Source organism: Amblyomma mixtum, chromosome 4 (genome assembly GCF_055824585.1).
Source record: "Amblyomma mixtum isolate Tamu chromosome 4, ASM5582458v1, whole genome shotgun sequence".
Taxonomy (NCBI): domain Eukaryota; kingdom Metazoa; phylum Arthropoda; class Arachnida; order Ixodida; family Ixodidae; genus Amblyomma; species Amblyomma mixtum.
Genome location: NC_143015.1, coordinates 84,537,460 through 84,554,877, shown reverse-complemented (window position 1 = coordinate 84,554,877; position 17,418 = coordinate 84,537,460). Strand labels below are relative to the sequence as shown.

The 17,418-nt window shown below is 48.8% G+C and overlaps 1 protein-coding gene across 7 annotated transcripts in view; it reads left to right on the top strand.

Moving 5' to 3' along the window:
- LOC149347261 (rab11 family-interacting protein 4A-like) overlaps window positions 1-17,418 on the top strand; it is a 253,361-nt gene that overhangs the window by 162,472 nt on the left and 73,471 nt on the right. For 4 of the 7 annotated variants that reach the window (XM_089586954.1, XM_089586952.1, XM_089586953.1 and 1 more), the window contains exon 2: window positions 3,430-3,541. The exons of 2 other annotated variants lie outside the window; for them this stretch is intronic. In XM_089586954.1, coding sequence (XP_089443080.1) covers window positions 3,430-3,541 — 112 coding nt within the window. Of the gene's footprint in view, window positions 1-3,429; window positions 3,542-10,666; window positions 10,872-17,418 lie in introns of those variants that run through there. One more of the 7 variants, XM_089586955.1, reaches the window with a different exon arrangement.

Sequence of the window (17,418 nt, the reverse complement as noted above, 5' to 3'; positions counted from 1 at the left end):
AAACGCAAAGAACGTTGGCGATCAGGTGACTGGTTCCTTCATCACGACAACGCCCCCGCACACACGGCCTTACGAGTGACCCACTATTTGGCCTATCGGGGATGGACTGTCGTTCCCCACCCTCCATATTCACCAGACCTAACCCCGTGCGACCTTTTCTCTTTCCGAGAATGAAGAAAAGTCTAAAAGGGAAGCCTTTTGGTGATGTGGTGGCCGTACAAACAGCTTCGCAGAGGGCACCGGACGATATCAAAGTTGAAGAGTTCCAGAGATGCTTCAAACAGTGGGAAAAAAGACTTGATAAGTGCATCGCATTTCATGGAGAGTACTTTGAAGGTGACTGAAGGAATTTTGTGCAAGAGTTAATAAAGTTTTTATACGAAAAATCCGGTTTCTTTTGGGTCCCCCCTCGTACTTTCCACCTTTATGACATTAGGGGTAACCTTACGAATGGGATGCGCCACATCTGGCTTCTTGGCGCAATGCTCGGAAATCATATTTACGCGCCATTTCAGTTTCATTCTCTAGTGCAGTGTTTCAGCCACTGAATGTCACCGGATGTGAACGAGGAATACTTCCACATATTTTAAAAACACGTCTTTTTCATGCAAGTTAAAATAAACTTGAAAGCGAAAATTCAGCGCACACGAACGAAGGAAGCACGAAGAGTATAGACGCTAAAAGCGTTCTTTCAGGATGAACTACATCCAGCTAGCCCAACTCGGTGTTTTTCTGCAAAAGTAAAAATCTAGTTGCGAGAACCGATTTTCCACGTGCAGTTCATGATCGAAGTGCGACTCATTCCCGTGCTGTTCGAAGTTTTTGAGATAAGATCGATATAATCCAGAGTTTTCATGTTTTTCTGAAGCAACCATAAAGCGTTGTACGCATATAAGAATTCACAAAATGCTGCTGGCATTGTTTGTTTCCGCACTTCGGTCAATTTCATCAAAAAGTACATTGCGTGATATAGGCCCAACACAAGACCCTGTACAGAACTTCTTTTGCAGCAGGTGATACTGTTGCATAGAAGTAATTACGAACGAGACAAAAGCGCCCGTGTGGTGTAGGATGTCAGTGCAGTTTAGAAAACCCTTGGTTAAGAAAGCTACTGTCACGTCCATGCTATACCGTACCATATCATACCATATCGTGCCGTGCCATACCATACCATACCATACCATACCATACCATACCATACCATACCATACCATACCATACCATACCATACCATACCATACCATACCCCGAATTTCCTTGGAGGAGAAATTCTAGAGGCCCGTGTGCTGGGAGATGTCAGTGCACGTTAAAGAACCCCAGGTGGTGGAAATTTCCGGAGCCCTCCACTACGGCGTCCCTCATAGCCTGAGTCGCTTTGGGACGTTAAACCCCAATAAATCAAACCATACCACACCATGCTGTACAGTTCTGTACCACTTCAAACGACATCATACCATTGTATACACCATTTTACGAGGAGCGGGCAGGAGAAGGAGAGATACTCTCAAACACGTGCGCTGCGCGACACACCCCACTGTTGCCGTCCTCCCCTGGGCTGATAATCCGGCGCGCGGAGCAACGTCCGCGGCTGCTTAGCTACCGGTCAAGTGCGTGTTTGCGTCTGTACAACAAAAGCAGCAATGTTGTACGGAACACCAACGTCTTCTAGACATCACTGTTTTATTGTCTGTTGCGGAAATAGTCGACGAAAGTAGAAAAAAAAAACAAACGCCGCCAGTATGTACGCGCACCATATTATGCGAAGGTCTCAGCACGTCTGCGGTGTCCATTTCTTCACCGCTTTTCCGCCGGTCCCGAGTTGCATTGGCAGTGGGCGTAGTTGTGGAACAAAAAATACTTGCGCCAACAAAAAGCTTAAACGTTAGCGCACTTTGTGAACGAAATGCAGACAGAAACAAACCCACTGCCTGTGCTTATAATATCGGGCGCGGAACGAAGCGCAGCGCCTGGGTTACCAAACTATAATCTGTGCATAATTTTAAGAGATCAAGTATTTGGACGGCCTTGGCAGAGTTCTTTTAATTCTGCAGTACTTTATGTGAGAACTTCACAAATTTGGCCACAACTTCGTTTCGCCGCCCCATATGATCGTCAATATCGGGAGGGTGTGGGGATCGCCACCTGAAAAAAATAAACATGTCGTTAGTGCAAAAATACTAATTTAATTTGCACAGCATGGCATGAATAGAAGCGGCGACATGAACTTTTACCCAACTGCAAAGTGAGGAAAAATGCAGCCATGGCAACGTAAGATAAAAAAATACACGGCATGCACAGGACGGTAAACTCTGCCACGCATTGTAATAAATTATTCGACTGAAATCGTATCGAATGCACTGTAAAAAAAATCCACACTATGCATAACCGTGCCAGAGGTACAACAAACGCAGCGACTTGAGCAGTGCCCCGACCCGATTGAGATTGGAATTCTCAACACAGGTGCGGCGATTCTGCCTGTCAGTAAGTGGTAATAGCGTTCCATTAGCGTACCAACCTATCAGATCGTGTAATTGCACATTTTCTGGTATTTGTGCACCAGTGATTACTGGCGGGAGCGGAGAAGGCGAGAATGCGAATTGCTTTCAGTCAACTGGCTTGTATCGCTCGTAGTACGAACAGCCCTACGCAAGCGGCAGGAGAGGCCGAATTTCAATTTCATCGTGCGTATCTCCGCAAACAAACATTCTAATAATCAGAAGTGGATTCATTTCGGTCATATACTCGCTGTTTCCAAAATGTTCAGTTTGTAAACGGGGTACTCTGCCGCAAGCTCAGCATCTAAACTGTCACACTCGCCATGTCCAAGCAGGCAGCGAAAGCGTTCATGAAAAACTGCGCTCCACGAAAAAATAGATATTCATTTCTTTCCGCGATCTTGTGTTTCAACACATTCTGCTTTCGTTTTTCTAACATGCAACACCGTGCCGCATTCGCCCTACAGGCAACCGGCGACAAAAAAGCACGTGTGAACTGCGAGCATGGCACTCACTGATGCTGATCGCTCGCTGCGTCGAGGAATGGTCGCCTGCTCCCAGTTGGCTATTGCAGGAGCTAATGGCATAGCACGCACGAGGATGGACACGAGGCGAACGCCCACCAAAAATTTCTAGGCTTTGCAGGAATAAAACGGGCGAATGACACTTTCAGAGATCGCATGCAGCTTCGTCTGCAGCCCACCTGCTGCAAATTATCAGTCCAAGATGGCGTCGGCGGTAGGCGGCGCTCGAGTAAAACAAACATGGCGGCGCCCAGGTATCGAAACTAAAATCATGTTACGATGCCGGTATTGAGAGTGCTCTTGTTAGCCCAAACAATAAAGAATAACGGAGCTTGTTTAGCTGACAGGTATACGCACACCCCTCACAGCGTGTTCTCATCATCCTCTTCCTCTCTCCCCTTATGGCGCAGGCCCTGGTGCAGCTGGTGCAATGCCTGGACCCCGGTCAGCGGGGGCTCATCTCCTTCAAGGACTTCGCGGCGGGTGTCATGGCGCTGCTCGGGGCCAACACCGGCACCGTCGGTAAGGGAGGGAGGGAGCGCCCTCTTCTGTTATTTCTCTTGGTCTTTTAAAGGGAAACTGCATAGGTTTTAGAAATCGACAAGCTTAACGGGGCGAATGTGTGAAACTTGCAGGCAAAGCATGCGAAGTAATTTTGGGCTAGCACTTGAAATAGCTAAGTAATCGCCGATTGAAATTCAGACAGTCATAAAGCTTTTCCCCAGCGCACAGCTCCAAGTGGAGGGGCGCATCATGACGTCATCGAAGGTACCACGACATTTCCAACGCATGAACGCTTGCTTTCAAGGAAAAAAAAAACAACGCCACCGAAGCCAAGGCCTTCGAAAGTTATTTGACAATATCGAACTTGGCACGGCAGGGTGTGGCGGGCGGAAGTGGAAATGTGAAATCTTACCTTCCATGACGTCACACCGAACTTCTCCGCACTCCTTCGGCGCTGTGAGAAGATGCCTAGAATTTAATCCTCAATTAGGTTAATATTTTAAACCCTAGCGCAAAAACACTTGACATGCTTTACCTGAAGCCTGTATAGATTTGAATCCTTAGCGCGGAATTCCCAAAAAGTTGTGCAGTTGCCCTTTAATGCGTTAGCATTAGAACCCCCATTAGCGCGAAAAGCATGCGTCGTTGCTGGCGGCGTGTGAATCTTGGGGGAGAGAAGGCAACCTGGAGAAAGGGAAAGGGCTGGAGATAGAGGGAAAGAGAAAGAAGGCATGGGAAAGTGGAGAGAGTTCGAGTCGATGGGCAACGACAGGTGGCGAGAGGGACATCCTGGTCGTCAGTTAGTCAAGGGGCGGGGTTGTGGATCGGGAGTAAGGCGCGTCACACCTTGATTGGTGGACTGGATCGCGCCACCGTCAGGGGGGAAGCTCTAATGCTGACGCAATCTATGCCGCATGATTCACATCGATCGCCTGTGCCTTTTTCTTTTGTACACTGCGCACTCTTACGTATTCTGCAGGCACTAGACGGAGGCTCGCTTCCCAATCTTTTCACGATTTCACTGCGCATGTTGTCCCTCACCCCCTAGCGGCCGGTCGCGAAGCGTTCTAGCGGGGCGAGACAGCAGCTTCTTGCGCTCCAAGTGCGGTCGCCAGACTTCTTTGAGTGATGACATGTTTTCACGTGGCGATGTGATCCGAGTCCCTTGTCGTTCGCTTGGCTGCAGCTTTTTCCCCGTATTTATAATGTGATCTATAACGAATGATGCAATTTATGTTCTCTCTAGATGGCGTTCAGGGCAATAATTGGGTGATTGATGTTAGTAGGAGGCTAGATGTGCACGCTCGATGTTGCTTGATTATATTACTTGAGGACAACTTGGCGAGAGGTTAACCGTCTATTTGTAGTTAATATAGAAATGAATGAGCGAGGAGACAGCTATTACAAAATGGCTGACTGGTAGCGCAGCCCGAAGAAACCGACCATCGGTCACGTCAAAACGGCTTCGTTTAATCCCCATGTGCTCTTTCTCGTTAGGGGACTACAGTTGGGCAGTGAATTCACTCTTAACTTGCCATTCAAAGATTGGTGAATGGGGGACCCATTCCCCCCCCCCCCCCACACACACACACACGCACTCACTCACACACAACTTTTTTACAAGTTTATCACTTGGCATTTTTAAAACGTCAGTAATTTAACTTTTCTCCCACGGACGCGGCAAACTTCACAGATGCGTTTTACAGTATAGGAGAGACGACACAATTTCTGCGTTATCGTTAACTGCATGCTTGCAAGGGAAATTCGGAGCCGCCAGGTATAAAAGAGTGCAAAGGCGACACCTCAGTGGCCTTCTGTCTGCTGAAGAATTAAGCTGATTGTGCTGCCAAGTAACTTAGAGAGGATTAGTTCCAGCGTATGATCTACGGTACCAATAGGCTGAGTGCAACGGGAACGGATTAACATGACAGCAGCCGACCTCTCTGTCCTGCCATTCAACAAACTTATTCATGGCACCAAGAGGTTTGCAGGTCAGTAAGAAATGACCCGAGTGCATCACGCAGGCACCGTCTTCTCAGTACTAACACCAGCTTGCCGGCATTGCTAACTAAATATAAGTAATGGGCTGTTGTAACGGCTGTATCTTACCGGTACTAACAAAGAGGGTTCAGACTAAGTTAAGGACAACGCAGCGAGCGATGGAAAGAAAAATGATAGGTGTAACGTTAAGGGATCGGAAGCGGACAGAGTGTGTGAGGGAACAAACGCGGGTTAATTACATCCTAGTCGAAATCAGGAGGAAGAAGTGGGCTTGGGCAGGGCATGCAATGCGAAGGCAAGATAACCGGTCGTCCTTAAGGGTAACGGAGTGGATTCCAAGAGAGGGCAAGCGTAGCAGGGGGCGGCAGAAAGTTAGGTGGCCGGATGAGATAGACACTTTTAGTTGGACGTACGCAGTGAGCTTGCGTACGCAACGACATCGCGGGTAACGAATGCGCATGCGCAGAACGCAACGTATCTAGCCGCTACGTGCTGCGTAGAGAACATGGCGGCGACCATCTCGCCCGCTTCGGACCGATTTCACTTCGCCGCTGCTTTCTTCAATGTGATGGCTCGCTCTAAACTGTGCTGTTAGCTTTTATTTTGTCTACTCTCACCCACACGCCAAAATATTAGGGACAAATGCCCCTTGTTTTTCAGATAATGAAGCGATTTTTGACCTTTTAAGCCTAACTAACGTTGTGTACGTTTATCGTCATAGCAACCGCACCTGTCGAATATTTTTTTTTGTCATGTGCCTACTTTTGCACTTCATTAAACATTATACATTTTTTCCTCTATTAAAAACAGTAATATACTATTCATATTGTCAGAAACTGAAAAATGTTCAGCCGAGCGCTACAGCGCTTTCAGTGTTTGTCACTAGATGGCGACACAACACAACGGGCTACGCGACTGCTCTGCGGCGGTACGGCAGTACGCCCAACTATAAGTGTGACGGGGGTGTTCTTTGCAGCGTACGGAACGTAGTGAACGTTGCGTACGCTATGTCGCTACGTACGCAGCAACTAAAAGTGTCTAAAGAAGTTTGCGGAGATACGGCGGCCGCAACTGACAAAGGACAGGGTTCATTGGAGAGACATGGGCGAGGCCTTTGCCCTGCAATGGGAGTAGTCAGGCTGATGATGGTGATGATGAAACAATTCTAAATATGACGGTAACTTTGCAGTTTGAACTGCTTCTCCATTTTTATCTAAAAGCTTTAATGCTGCAAATGAATTCGTCTATGTCTAGAGCAGTAGTGGCGCCCACGCTTGCAATCACGGCGCACTATCAGGGTCTAAAATGAAGCGCTAAGGTCGAGCCTGACGGGAAAATAAAATCTTAAATTTATTCCCAGGTTGTTACAAAAAAAAACGCAATATACCGAAGGAGTTGCCAGAGTCAGTGACTGTATTGAAACTTTCTGTTATTTGTAAATAAGCTTTTACAAGCACAAGCAACACCGCATTAGATTTACAGATAAGGGAACAGGAAAAAGTAAAAATATTGCAGCATACTGAATAAATAGAGAAAGCTTGAGTACTCAGAAGGCATAATAAATCCAAAGCAGGAAACAATATACAAACTGAAAGGTGTTAAATGGAATAAAACCACTTACTCTAAAAGAAATTGAGAGGCTGGCTGAAGGAATAGAACAAGAAAATTTGAAGGAACGGACACCAATATGAGAAACTAGAAAAGTAAAAGATATTCTGCAAGTCTGCAAGAAAGTCTGCAGAAATATTGAATACTAGACCAGTTGATCTCCACTTCGAAGGTGTGGTGACCACTTTTTGAAAGTGGCAATAAAGTCCTCCAGTTTTCCCCTATGGCAGCTAATATTTTTATTTTTGTGTTCGCCTTTCATTTGACGCTGATGTTACAACTTGATCAACCCATAGAAGGAATGTTCCCACATCTACAAATGTCACCATACTAAAACCTAATGTGCTGTAACAACACATTATTACGCTTTCTTAACTGAAAGGCGACGCTACACGCTGCCTGCAAGAAGAGACGCTGATCCCATAAAAATACTCACACTTTTCACTCACCCTTTTTATAAGAAAGGAGCGACAGTGGCAGGTCCTGGTATTAAGGCGAAAGCCTTTAATGGCTCATTCTCCTGTCCGTCCGTCCGTCCGTCTGGCGTTACATCCAGCCCCTGGGGTGACGCATCGACGAGCGCAGCTGCCAACAGGCGACGCCATCTTCGTCAACAGGTGGAGCTGCCGGCGCGGCGGCGTCGAGCGCTGCTCCGTCGTCACTCGGTGTGCGGCAGCTAGTGGAGGAGGATGGCTCCCAAGTGGTGCAGCCGTAACAAATATAGGCAGCTGCCAATCTTCGTCAACAGGTGGAGCTGTCGGCGCGGCGGCGTCGAGCACTACTCCGTCGAGGGATATGGGAGAGGCCTTTGCCCTGCAGTGGGAGTAATCAGGCTGATGATGATGATGTAGCGTAGCCATGCATGCAGCTACACAAGCTGTATAACTCCCCTCGCACACTCAACCGCAGTCATTTGCACACAACGCGACAAAATATTCGGTGATGAGTCAGGCGTACAGAAGGGTCAGCTGGATGCCCACTGCTCATGCTCAGGGGCAGCGCGCTCCTCCACATGGCCGCAGGTCACCGCTGTGCTAAAACTTTTGTGTCTACTCAGTGTAGTAGGCGACGTATTTCGGAAGACTGGGCGACCAGGTGTTCTGACCCATGCGTGCAGTGCCCATCCTGACGAACATGAGGCTTATGTTCAGTGCGTTTTTCAAGATTTCGGACAGTTCTTAACCTTAATGTCTGAGTGACTCGCAATCCGACATTGAGATTTCTGCAACCGAAACAGCCTTTCGCCAGTAGTTTAGCCGTTACCCGTCCTCTGGTGGAAGGAAATGACCGGGCATTGGCGTTTGATGCGTCGGCGTGCGCTAAAACTCGACGAGTGCGTACGGACGCCTCCTTTCTTGCTGTCGCTCCCCTCTATACTTCTCCTCACTATCCTCTCCCTTTCCCTTTCATTTCCGCCGGCTGCAGCTCGGGTGCTTAAGATATTAGATAGCAATTGCCGCGGCCGGCAACACTCTTTTGCTTCACATTTTCTTATTTTTAAAAATACACCATCACCACCACGGACGCCCGCTGCGCTTGAAATTTTCTTATTCGGCTTGCAGGAAACTTCGGTAAGCAGTACCACAGCTAGATGTTAACTGTTGTCAGGTTTTTTTCTGCACCACTCAATGCATACCGCGTTTTTCGGTTGAGGTGTTCTGCAATTAAAAAAAAAACTTTTTGATTTAGAAGAGCGCTTTGTTTGGAATCAGCGGTGCTTTGCGTCGGAATACAATTAAGACGTGCTAACTAACAGGCTGGTTAACTAATACTGAGTAGAGTACTTAACTTTTTAACTATTACTGTTAGGCTTCTTAATTACTGAGACGCGTGCAGCCCATCCTAAGTAATATGCATATCATTTCCCGGATTTCGAAAGCCCTCAGTTACCCTGGGCGCTGTGGCCCAACAAGTTTTTGCTCTTTCGACGAGTTACGTGCTCTGGAGGGGTTGCTTTGCCTGCAAGCTTCTCGAAAGCGCATGTATATTGCCGCGATGTAGGCAGCACTTATTGGGCCACAGCGCTGAGGGCAACCGATTTTTGGAAATTGTAAACACTGATACGGGCCCGCTGCAGTGGCTCAGTGGTTACGGCTCTCGGCTGCTGGCCCGAAAGACGCGGGCTCGATCCCGGCCGCGGCGGCCGAATTTCGACGGGTGGCGAAGTTCTAGAGGCCCGTGTAGTGTGCATGCGATGTCAGCGCACGTTAAAGAACCCCAGGTGGTCGAAATTACCGGAGCCCTCCACTACGGCGTCCCTCATAGCCTCAGTCGCTTTGGGACGTTAAACCCCAATAAACCGAACACTGATACGGATGGTCGTCCACTACGGCGCCTCCCATTTCCAAAACGCCATTTCCAAAATGCCATTTCCAAAGAGCCATGTACAAAAACCATTGAACCCTGCATATGCGCCATTTCGATATGTGAACCTTATGTCGCTCCTGGCGTTACGATCGGCGAGCGCCCTCGTTGGACATCTGATCACGTGACGTGACGCCATCAATCCGTGGCGCCCTTGGCTTGCTCGCTGTGTCCTCTGTCTGCGTCTTTCCGTGTGCCCGCCGAAGTCCGTATAGCCTTGTAAAAGTTTCGTAAAAGATGTGTAGAAATATGTCGTAAAATACATTTATTATAAGGCATGCGCAGAGGGGGGTGGGTGGGGCCGCCGTAATAGGCATGGGGAAGTGGGCTCAAATTTTGAACTTATTGTTCCTTGTTACCTAGAAGACAAACTATCGCTACCATGAAATCCCCCCCCCCCCCCCCCCCCCCTCTCTCGAGCACACACACTACAGTGAGACACATGTGCACGCTTGTAGTCGCAATCTTAAGTGACGCGAGCATAACGTACAATAAAGGGTCACGGCGCACACGCGGAAATGGGGTTTGTGCTGCAGCTTTTATCAACTTCACTCTGCCGTGCAGCACTCGAAAGCAAATTCACTAGGCACGTCGTATCATTATGCAACGTGTGTTCCTCGTTTGGTTCACAAGCCAGCTAGCCGCCCAGTTTATTGAGCCCGCAAAGATCGCTTGAATCAGCGCCCAACAAGCCACCTACATCGTGCAGTTCTTGCAAGCTGCAGACCTGCGTTAGTCGAAAACAACAACACGCCATCGTTGTTGAGCTGTGTGCGCGCGCAAACCCTCGCCCTTTGCTCCGAAGAAGGCAGCCGAGATGCCACCACCTCTGTTTGCGCTGTTCGGGAGGGGGGGTCTCGGGAAGATAGCGTGATTTCGGCGTTGCTGGTCCGCGCGCATGTCTCGGACCATCAGTGATAGCGCAGCACCAACGATCACCATGCCAGTGGTTATCGATGTCGATACTGGAAGCTACCCGGCCCGTACGGACCAATGGCAAGGCGCCTTGTCCGCCCTTGCGCCACCTTGCGTCCCTTTCTTTAACGACATGTTCCGGCAGTTTGACATCAGGGCGCCTTCCCTGAACATTCTATTGTGTGTGTGTCGTTAGTGTGTCGTCCGACGCGGGCTGTCCCCCCCCACTTTGGGTTGTTGTGGAGGCCAACCTAAGCCTAAGAAGGGAAAATGGTCGTGGTGGCGTTCGCCAAGTCGCTGGCCGAGCTGGCCTTGAGCGTGGTCGTGGTGCAAGTGACATGGGCCTGTCGTCAGCTGGGACTCGCGCCCGGGTGCCCCGTGGTGAACGCCGGCGTGCTGCCCGCAAAGAGCTCGCGCCGCCGCGCGCTGCGTCGCTCCAAGACGGCCAGGAAGCGCAGGGGTGAGCCCATATGTTGCGAGCGCCCCGGAATGTGTTAAAATGTGTGTGGGACGTAGTGGGCCTAGGTATGGGCTGGCATCAGTCGCCGCTTTGTTGATGCTGTGATGGGTGCTAAGTATCTTATCTTGAGGACCAGGAGCAGAGTTCTCGATGGTACTTTGCTCATATGTTTGCTTATAGAGACGAAGGCCTTTGAGAGCATACTGGCTACTATTTGTTGAAGCGAAGTCCCTTTCCGTTCCGCAGCGGTTGCTCAGGCGTTATGGTGCACAGCTGCTGTCCCTAAAGACGCGCGGGTTCGATCCCGGCCGCGGTGGTCGCACTTCGATGGAGGCGAAATAATCGAGTTCCATGTGTGTACTGTGGGATGTGAGTGCACGTTGAAGAACACCAAACGGTCGAAATTACCCGGAGTCCTCCACTGCGACATCCGTCATAGCCTAAGTTGCTTTGGGACGTTAAACCCCCGTGAACCACAAACTGAAGTGGTATATTTTGTCAAGTTCCGTGTTGTGGTGGACAAATCATAAATTGTTTTCGGTTGATCTCTGTTCTATCCCGGAAAAGCTGAGACTACTAATGTTAGTGTTGTAGAGAAAAAATGAAGAGGAGATTTTTGCGTTTCTTTTTGAGCCAAGATTGCTACCTTTTTACCGGTTTTCGCAAAAATTACGGTACATATCTCTGGGTTGTTGCATGAAAGGACATTCGGGGTCCACTATGGTCAGCATACTGCGCCGATCTTGAGCAGATCACTATCGATATCCAGGTTCAGTCGACTGTCACTGCAGGACTAAGGTGACATGTCGGGGTGATCTTAACTCAGCATTGTCTGTGTATTGTGGTGGCTGCCGATTCCGGCAAAACTTCCTAACCGTGATACCTCTCGTAATTCTTAACTAACATCTGATTTGTACGATTCGAAGGAACGGCAGCAGTGACTCGGTTGACACATTCTAACCGCGAGTTCCCAAGACGAAACTGCAGCGTTCGTCCGCGATCACCCGAAGTGTACTCGAAGCCAGCATACGCGTGCAGGTGTATACTCGGCGCTTTCGAATCGAGCAGTGGTATTACAGCTGGCTTTCGGCGTTCGTATAAGGTGAAGCTTGATTTGCAGACAGGTGTTGACTGATCTCTTGAACTGCACGCAGCACGCGCCTAGCACAATTAGTATAGTTGGCTGGGCGGATTTTGGTTAGGCGCACGAAGGTGTCGGTTCGACTTGTCGGCCATTTTAAGGGCGCCATAGCTTGCGCAGCGCCTTCGTCGATAACGCCAACGGGACGCTTTCGTGTGACCAGAGTCCGTCGCTATCCGGCTGTTTACGCTCTCCACGCAATGCTCCCACCTCTTATTGGCCGAGCGTGATCACGTGACTCCGCAGCATCCATGCACCGCGGTGAAGCCGATGCCTCTGCGACACTTTGCAAGCGATTGGTGCCGGAAGATGGATGATTCAGCTTTTCTTATTCTTTGTGTATGGTTTTCGTGTTACTTTTGCGGTCAACCGAGAGTGCAGCCTTGCCGACGAGGGACTCCCCTCTTTGCAGGATGTTGTTCTGGCGATAAACACTTTTTCGTTCAATAAGGCTGTTGGATAGCCTTTTTTTTCGGCACTGGCTCCAATCTGATTTGTGCGCGCGCCTTCCCACGCGATATTTAAGCGCCCGAGGCGCAAACGGGGGAAGGCGGGATAGTATTAAGGCGAAAGCCTTTAATGTCTTGTATACTGTCGTGCGTTAACAAAGCGCGTCACACGCGTTTAACTCGGGGGCTAAAAAAGATAGAAGAAAACCAATGGTTGCTTCAGACAGAGGAGTAAAAAATGAACCCAGAAGCCAAGTGTGAAGTCTGTAGATTGATTAGTTAATTATAGGCAAAAATGTTGAAATAGCTCGGTTGTCGATACAACCACGGGAACGGTGTGACGTCGCATCCACCGGAAGTTGTCACGGCATAGTGAGAATAGTCTGAGAATGGTCGGAAAACGTCGGATCTGTGTCAAATTAGATGGGAAACTGTGTAATTAAGCATAATTAACACTTAAGATCCGCTAAAGATGGGTAATTTGGGTATCGATATAGCCACGGGAACGGTGTGACGTCACATCCACCGGAAGTTGTCACGGCATAGTGTCCTCGGCTTTCTCCTCTCAACACTTTAGTTGCCAAAGTGTGCTCGGAATTTTTTATTGGACGCACGCTGATCAGCCGATTGGTTCTGCGTTCGTTTTCGGCAGGGACACTAATTCGCATCACGCGAAAGTGTTCGAGTACTATTTCTGATACTAAACAAAGGGGAATAACCCTTACGGAAATCTGGAACGCTCGAGAATTTCAGTTATAGCTTCCCCGTGTGTAGTGAACTACCAGACTTTTATTCATATTCGTCATTGAAATCTTGAATACTTTACGGTGAAACCGATGCCAGTAGCACCGAGTGTACAAGGCTTCGTTATGGAAACCAACGCTTGCTAATTTGCTGCATTTCACCGCAATGACCTCCTGTTTATTTCCGATTACTTTTTTGCGAACGGTCACGAAGCATCTTGAAAGCGCTGTATTGAGGGTGTTTCACCTAAGACTGTATACAATTTTTCAACATCAGGTTTTTGAGTTAGAAGAGCGCTTTTTTCGGCATAGCATTGCCAGCGGTGTACGGCTCGGAATACATCGGAATACGGCTATAGGACGTGCTAACTAGCAGGCTGGTTAACTAATACTGAAGTTAACTTTTTAGCTATTACTGTTGGGCTTCTTAATTATTTATAGGCGTGCAGCCCAGCGTATGTAATGTCCGTATCAGTTTCTAGACTTTCGAAAACGCGATTACCCACGGCGCTGTGACCCAACAAACTTTGGCTATTCTGACGAGTTACGTTCACTGAAGAGGTTGCTTTGCCTGCAAGCTTCTCGAAAGCGCGTGAATTTTGGCGCGATGTCGCCAAAATTTGTTCGGCCACAGCTCCGAGGTTAACCGCGTTTTCAAAATTCTAAACACTGATGCGGATATTACTTACGGTAGGCTACGCGCCTCGAAATAACTAAGGAGCCTAGCAGTAACAGTTCACAAGTTAACTCTTCAATGTTAGTTAACCAGTTTGCCAGTTAGAACGTCTTAGCTTTACTCTGATGTACTGCACCGCTGACAATGCTATGCCGAAAAAAGGGCTCTTCTAACTCTACACAGTTTTTAAAGATAGGGCACCCTTTATACTAGAAGGGACTCACTACTATGAACTCGGAACCGTGCGTCGAATATTTGGTTTTGCGGTCGTTGCTTTGCGCAGTGAGATAAATGATCGCCGTGAGCTTTCGAGATAGTGATCGATTCTTTCTCAGGCAGCGACACAGAATACGTGCGGATGATTAGGAATTGTTTTTCGCTCTTATCTCGATGTGCGTGCGTTTGTACATGCTCGGTGTGACCTGCTACTTCTGCGCATGCGAGTTGACGTGGCATCTCATTCGTGCCCATGTAGCCGGTCATCGATTCAGCCCGGAGCGACAGTCGAAGCACTTCTCACCGATTACTAGAGAGAGAGGGATACGTGAGCAGGTTTAGAATAGCGTGTGCGAGAAATAGAAGGAGAAACATACACGCAGTGATTACTCTAGGCTGCTCTAGTCACAGTGGCGCCATCTAACTTTTACACCGCCAACCACTTTGTCAACAAACGGACGCTTCTTGTTGGGCCTATGAGATCCAGTGTCGTTCGCCAGAGAGAATAGAGCGAATTTATCTCTCACGCATTTCGTTATAAACGAATTGAGAAGCGACATAACAAAGAATTCAATTAAAAAAAAAAACGAGAGGTCCTGACTCAAACCGTGCTGCCATTTTGGGAGCGCTTTGCATAAGCAACAGCCGGGCACGCTAAGGTTGAAAAAATTGGCTTTGGCTTAACTCGGTTATGCCTGGATGGGCGTAGCGAGAGGTACGGTTAATCTTATCGTTTAGCTTGGTTATCTCTACGGTTACATCTTTATCGTTCAGCTTGGTACAGCTGCAACGGAAAAAGAATGGCACAAGTGAATCATGACCGGAGCGAAAAAATCGCGACACGCGGCGCTTTTGCAGCCGAGTGCGCCGATAGCGAGAGTGCCAGGAACATTCCATTTCCTAAAGCGGGGGTGGCCGGCAGAAAGCAGCCCGCCTAGACATTCGCCCATAAGAAATGCAACTTCTTAAACGAACGCCTGTAGACGTCTTATCAGCCAAACCGTGTGCTAAGGCGGCTAAGCGCATAATCTAGTTTTATTAATTTTTTTGCGCTAGCGTAGAGAGCAAAGTTATCTTTATCACCGTTTTCCTTTAAAAATGTGCTGGGGATGCACTGCCAAAAGTAACGTGTGGCAGTGCCTGCTTTCGGATGGGCTGCTTTCTGTCGGCCACCCCCACTTTGGAAAGTGGAATGTGCCAGGCACTCTCGCTATCTGCGCATACGGCTACAACAGCGCCGCGTCTCGCAATTTTTCCGCTCCGGTCATGAGTAACTTGTGCTAATCTTTTTCCGTTGCAGCTTTACGTCTCAGTGTCTAGGTCTTGTTGTTACCTATCGTTACTTTATATTTACGTTATAGACTATTCATTTTTAAAGGGTAACGCATTTATTTTCAGTCTTCATCTTGTTGTTTCTCAATTGCCACAAAGACGGCCCGATGATCGGCGAAGTAGCAAGCAGCCGTCTCAATGGCTGCGACACACTACTCTGAGGCCAAAGTTTGTTCTTGTTTGTTTTGTTTTTGTTTGTTTTTGTTTGTTTGCTCGTTCTTCCTCCGTCTCCGCTCGCTGCCTCCTCTTGGTTTCGTTTCGACGACGAAGCCTTACTTCATTCGTTCCCTCCGACTCACTTTCCATGTCTGCCGACGAATCCCACCGAACCGCCCCTTCTATATATGTACAATGCAACGCCGGCTCCTCCTCTGTTGTTGCAATGCGGGCTGCTCCTCTGACGTCATGCCAGATGGCGCGACGAGCGGCGCTGCCAGCTGCGGCGGTTGCTAGGTAACGGCTGAGCTCGCGGTGTGGCCACCGGCCACAGCGGAACGGCGAGAATACGGCCAATGTAGCTCTCGCTACAAAATAGTGTACGCAATGCGAGTGCATACCCTACGGGTCGATCCGAAAGTTTGGCGTTTGCGTACTGCGAATCACGCTATTTCTTAGTGTACGTTACCCCTCTACTCATCTGTGCGTACGGGTATAGTAACACCTGCGCAAAGACAGCATTCCTGGGCCGACTCAAGCGCAGTATAGATACACCTTCCTTGCTTTTCCTGCTAATCGCCCCAACATTTGTAGCTTGCAGATTTGTCGATATATAGTAACTGCTATCCTGTGGGTTTCCCTCGTGTATTGTGCGTCTTACTTTTTTTTTCGTGCCTACTAATCCCCCCCCCCCCCCCCCCCCCCTAGGGTATATTTCCCCGGACACGTGTTAGGGGCGCAAGGTGCTCATTTCCTGCGCACTCTGCTAGTCTGTTCTCGTCCTGTTTTGAACGCTGTAGCGATTCCTGATCTACTTACTCGTTCTGTCGGCAGACACTTGGGAAGTCCTCGCTGAACGCTGTTGCTTTTACTGTAGTACAGGCAGAAAGGTCACAGCCGCGCCGGTATTGTTTGATGTCTCTTCTCGTAGCCGAAGGTTTTAATCTGGAACGTTAGCGGGGATCGAAACGGCCCGTGCGCCGGAGCAAAACATTGTAGCGGACACTTGAGCTCCGCCTTACGGGTATATGTGACGCGATAGGTTAATGGGTTAAGTCCCATATATGCAGAATTAGTCATTCTCTGCTTTCGTAGATCCCTGGGAGTCCTCATACAACTCCTCCTGGCGTAGTGGTGCAGTGTTAAAGGTGTGCACCACTGCCCTGCAATGACAGGTGCTGCCACCGGTGGGGCTTGTGAGACCCAGGTCGCTGTTCCCAGCAACCTCTCGCTCATCATCATCAGCAGCCTGACTACTCCCACTGCAGGGCAAGGGCCTCTCCCATGTGTCTCCAATTAACCCTGTCCTGTGCCAGTTGCGGCCACCGCATTCCCTCAAATTTCTTAATCTCATCCGCCCACCTAACTTTCTGCCGCCCCCTGCTACGCTTGCCTTCTCTTGGAATCCACTCCGTTACCCTTGAGGACCAGCGGTAAACTTGCCTTCGCATTACATGCCCTGCCCAAGCCCACTTCTTCCTCTTGATTTCGACCACGATGTCATTAACGCGCGTTTGTTCCCTCACCCACTCTGCCCGCTTCCGATCTCTTAACGTCACACCTATAGTTTTTTCTTTCCTTAGCTCGCTGCGTTGTCCTTAACTTAAGCTGAACCCTCTTTGTTAGCCTCCACGTTTCTGCCCCATAGGTGAGTACCGATATGATACAGCTGTTGTAACCTTTTCTTTTGAGGGATATTGGCAAACTGCCATTCATGATCTGAGAGAACCTGCCATATGCGCTCCACCCCATTCTTATTCTTCTAGTTATTTCCCTCTCATGATACGGATCAGCGGTCACTACCCGCCCTAAGTAGACACATTCTCTTACTATT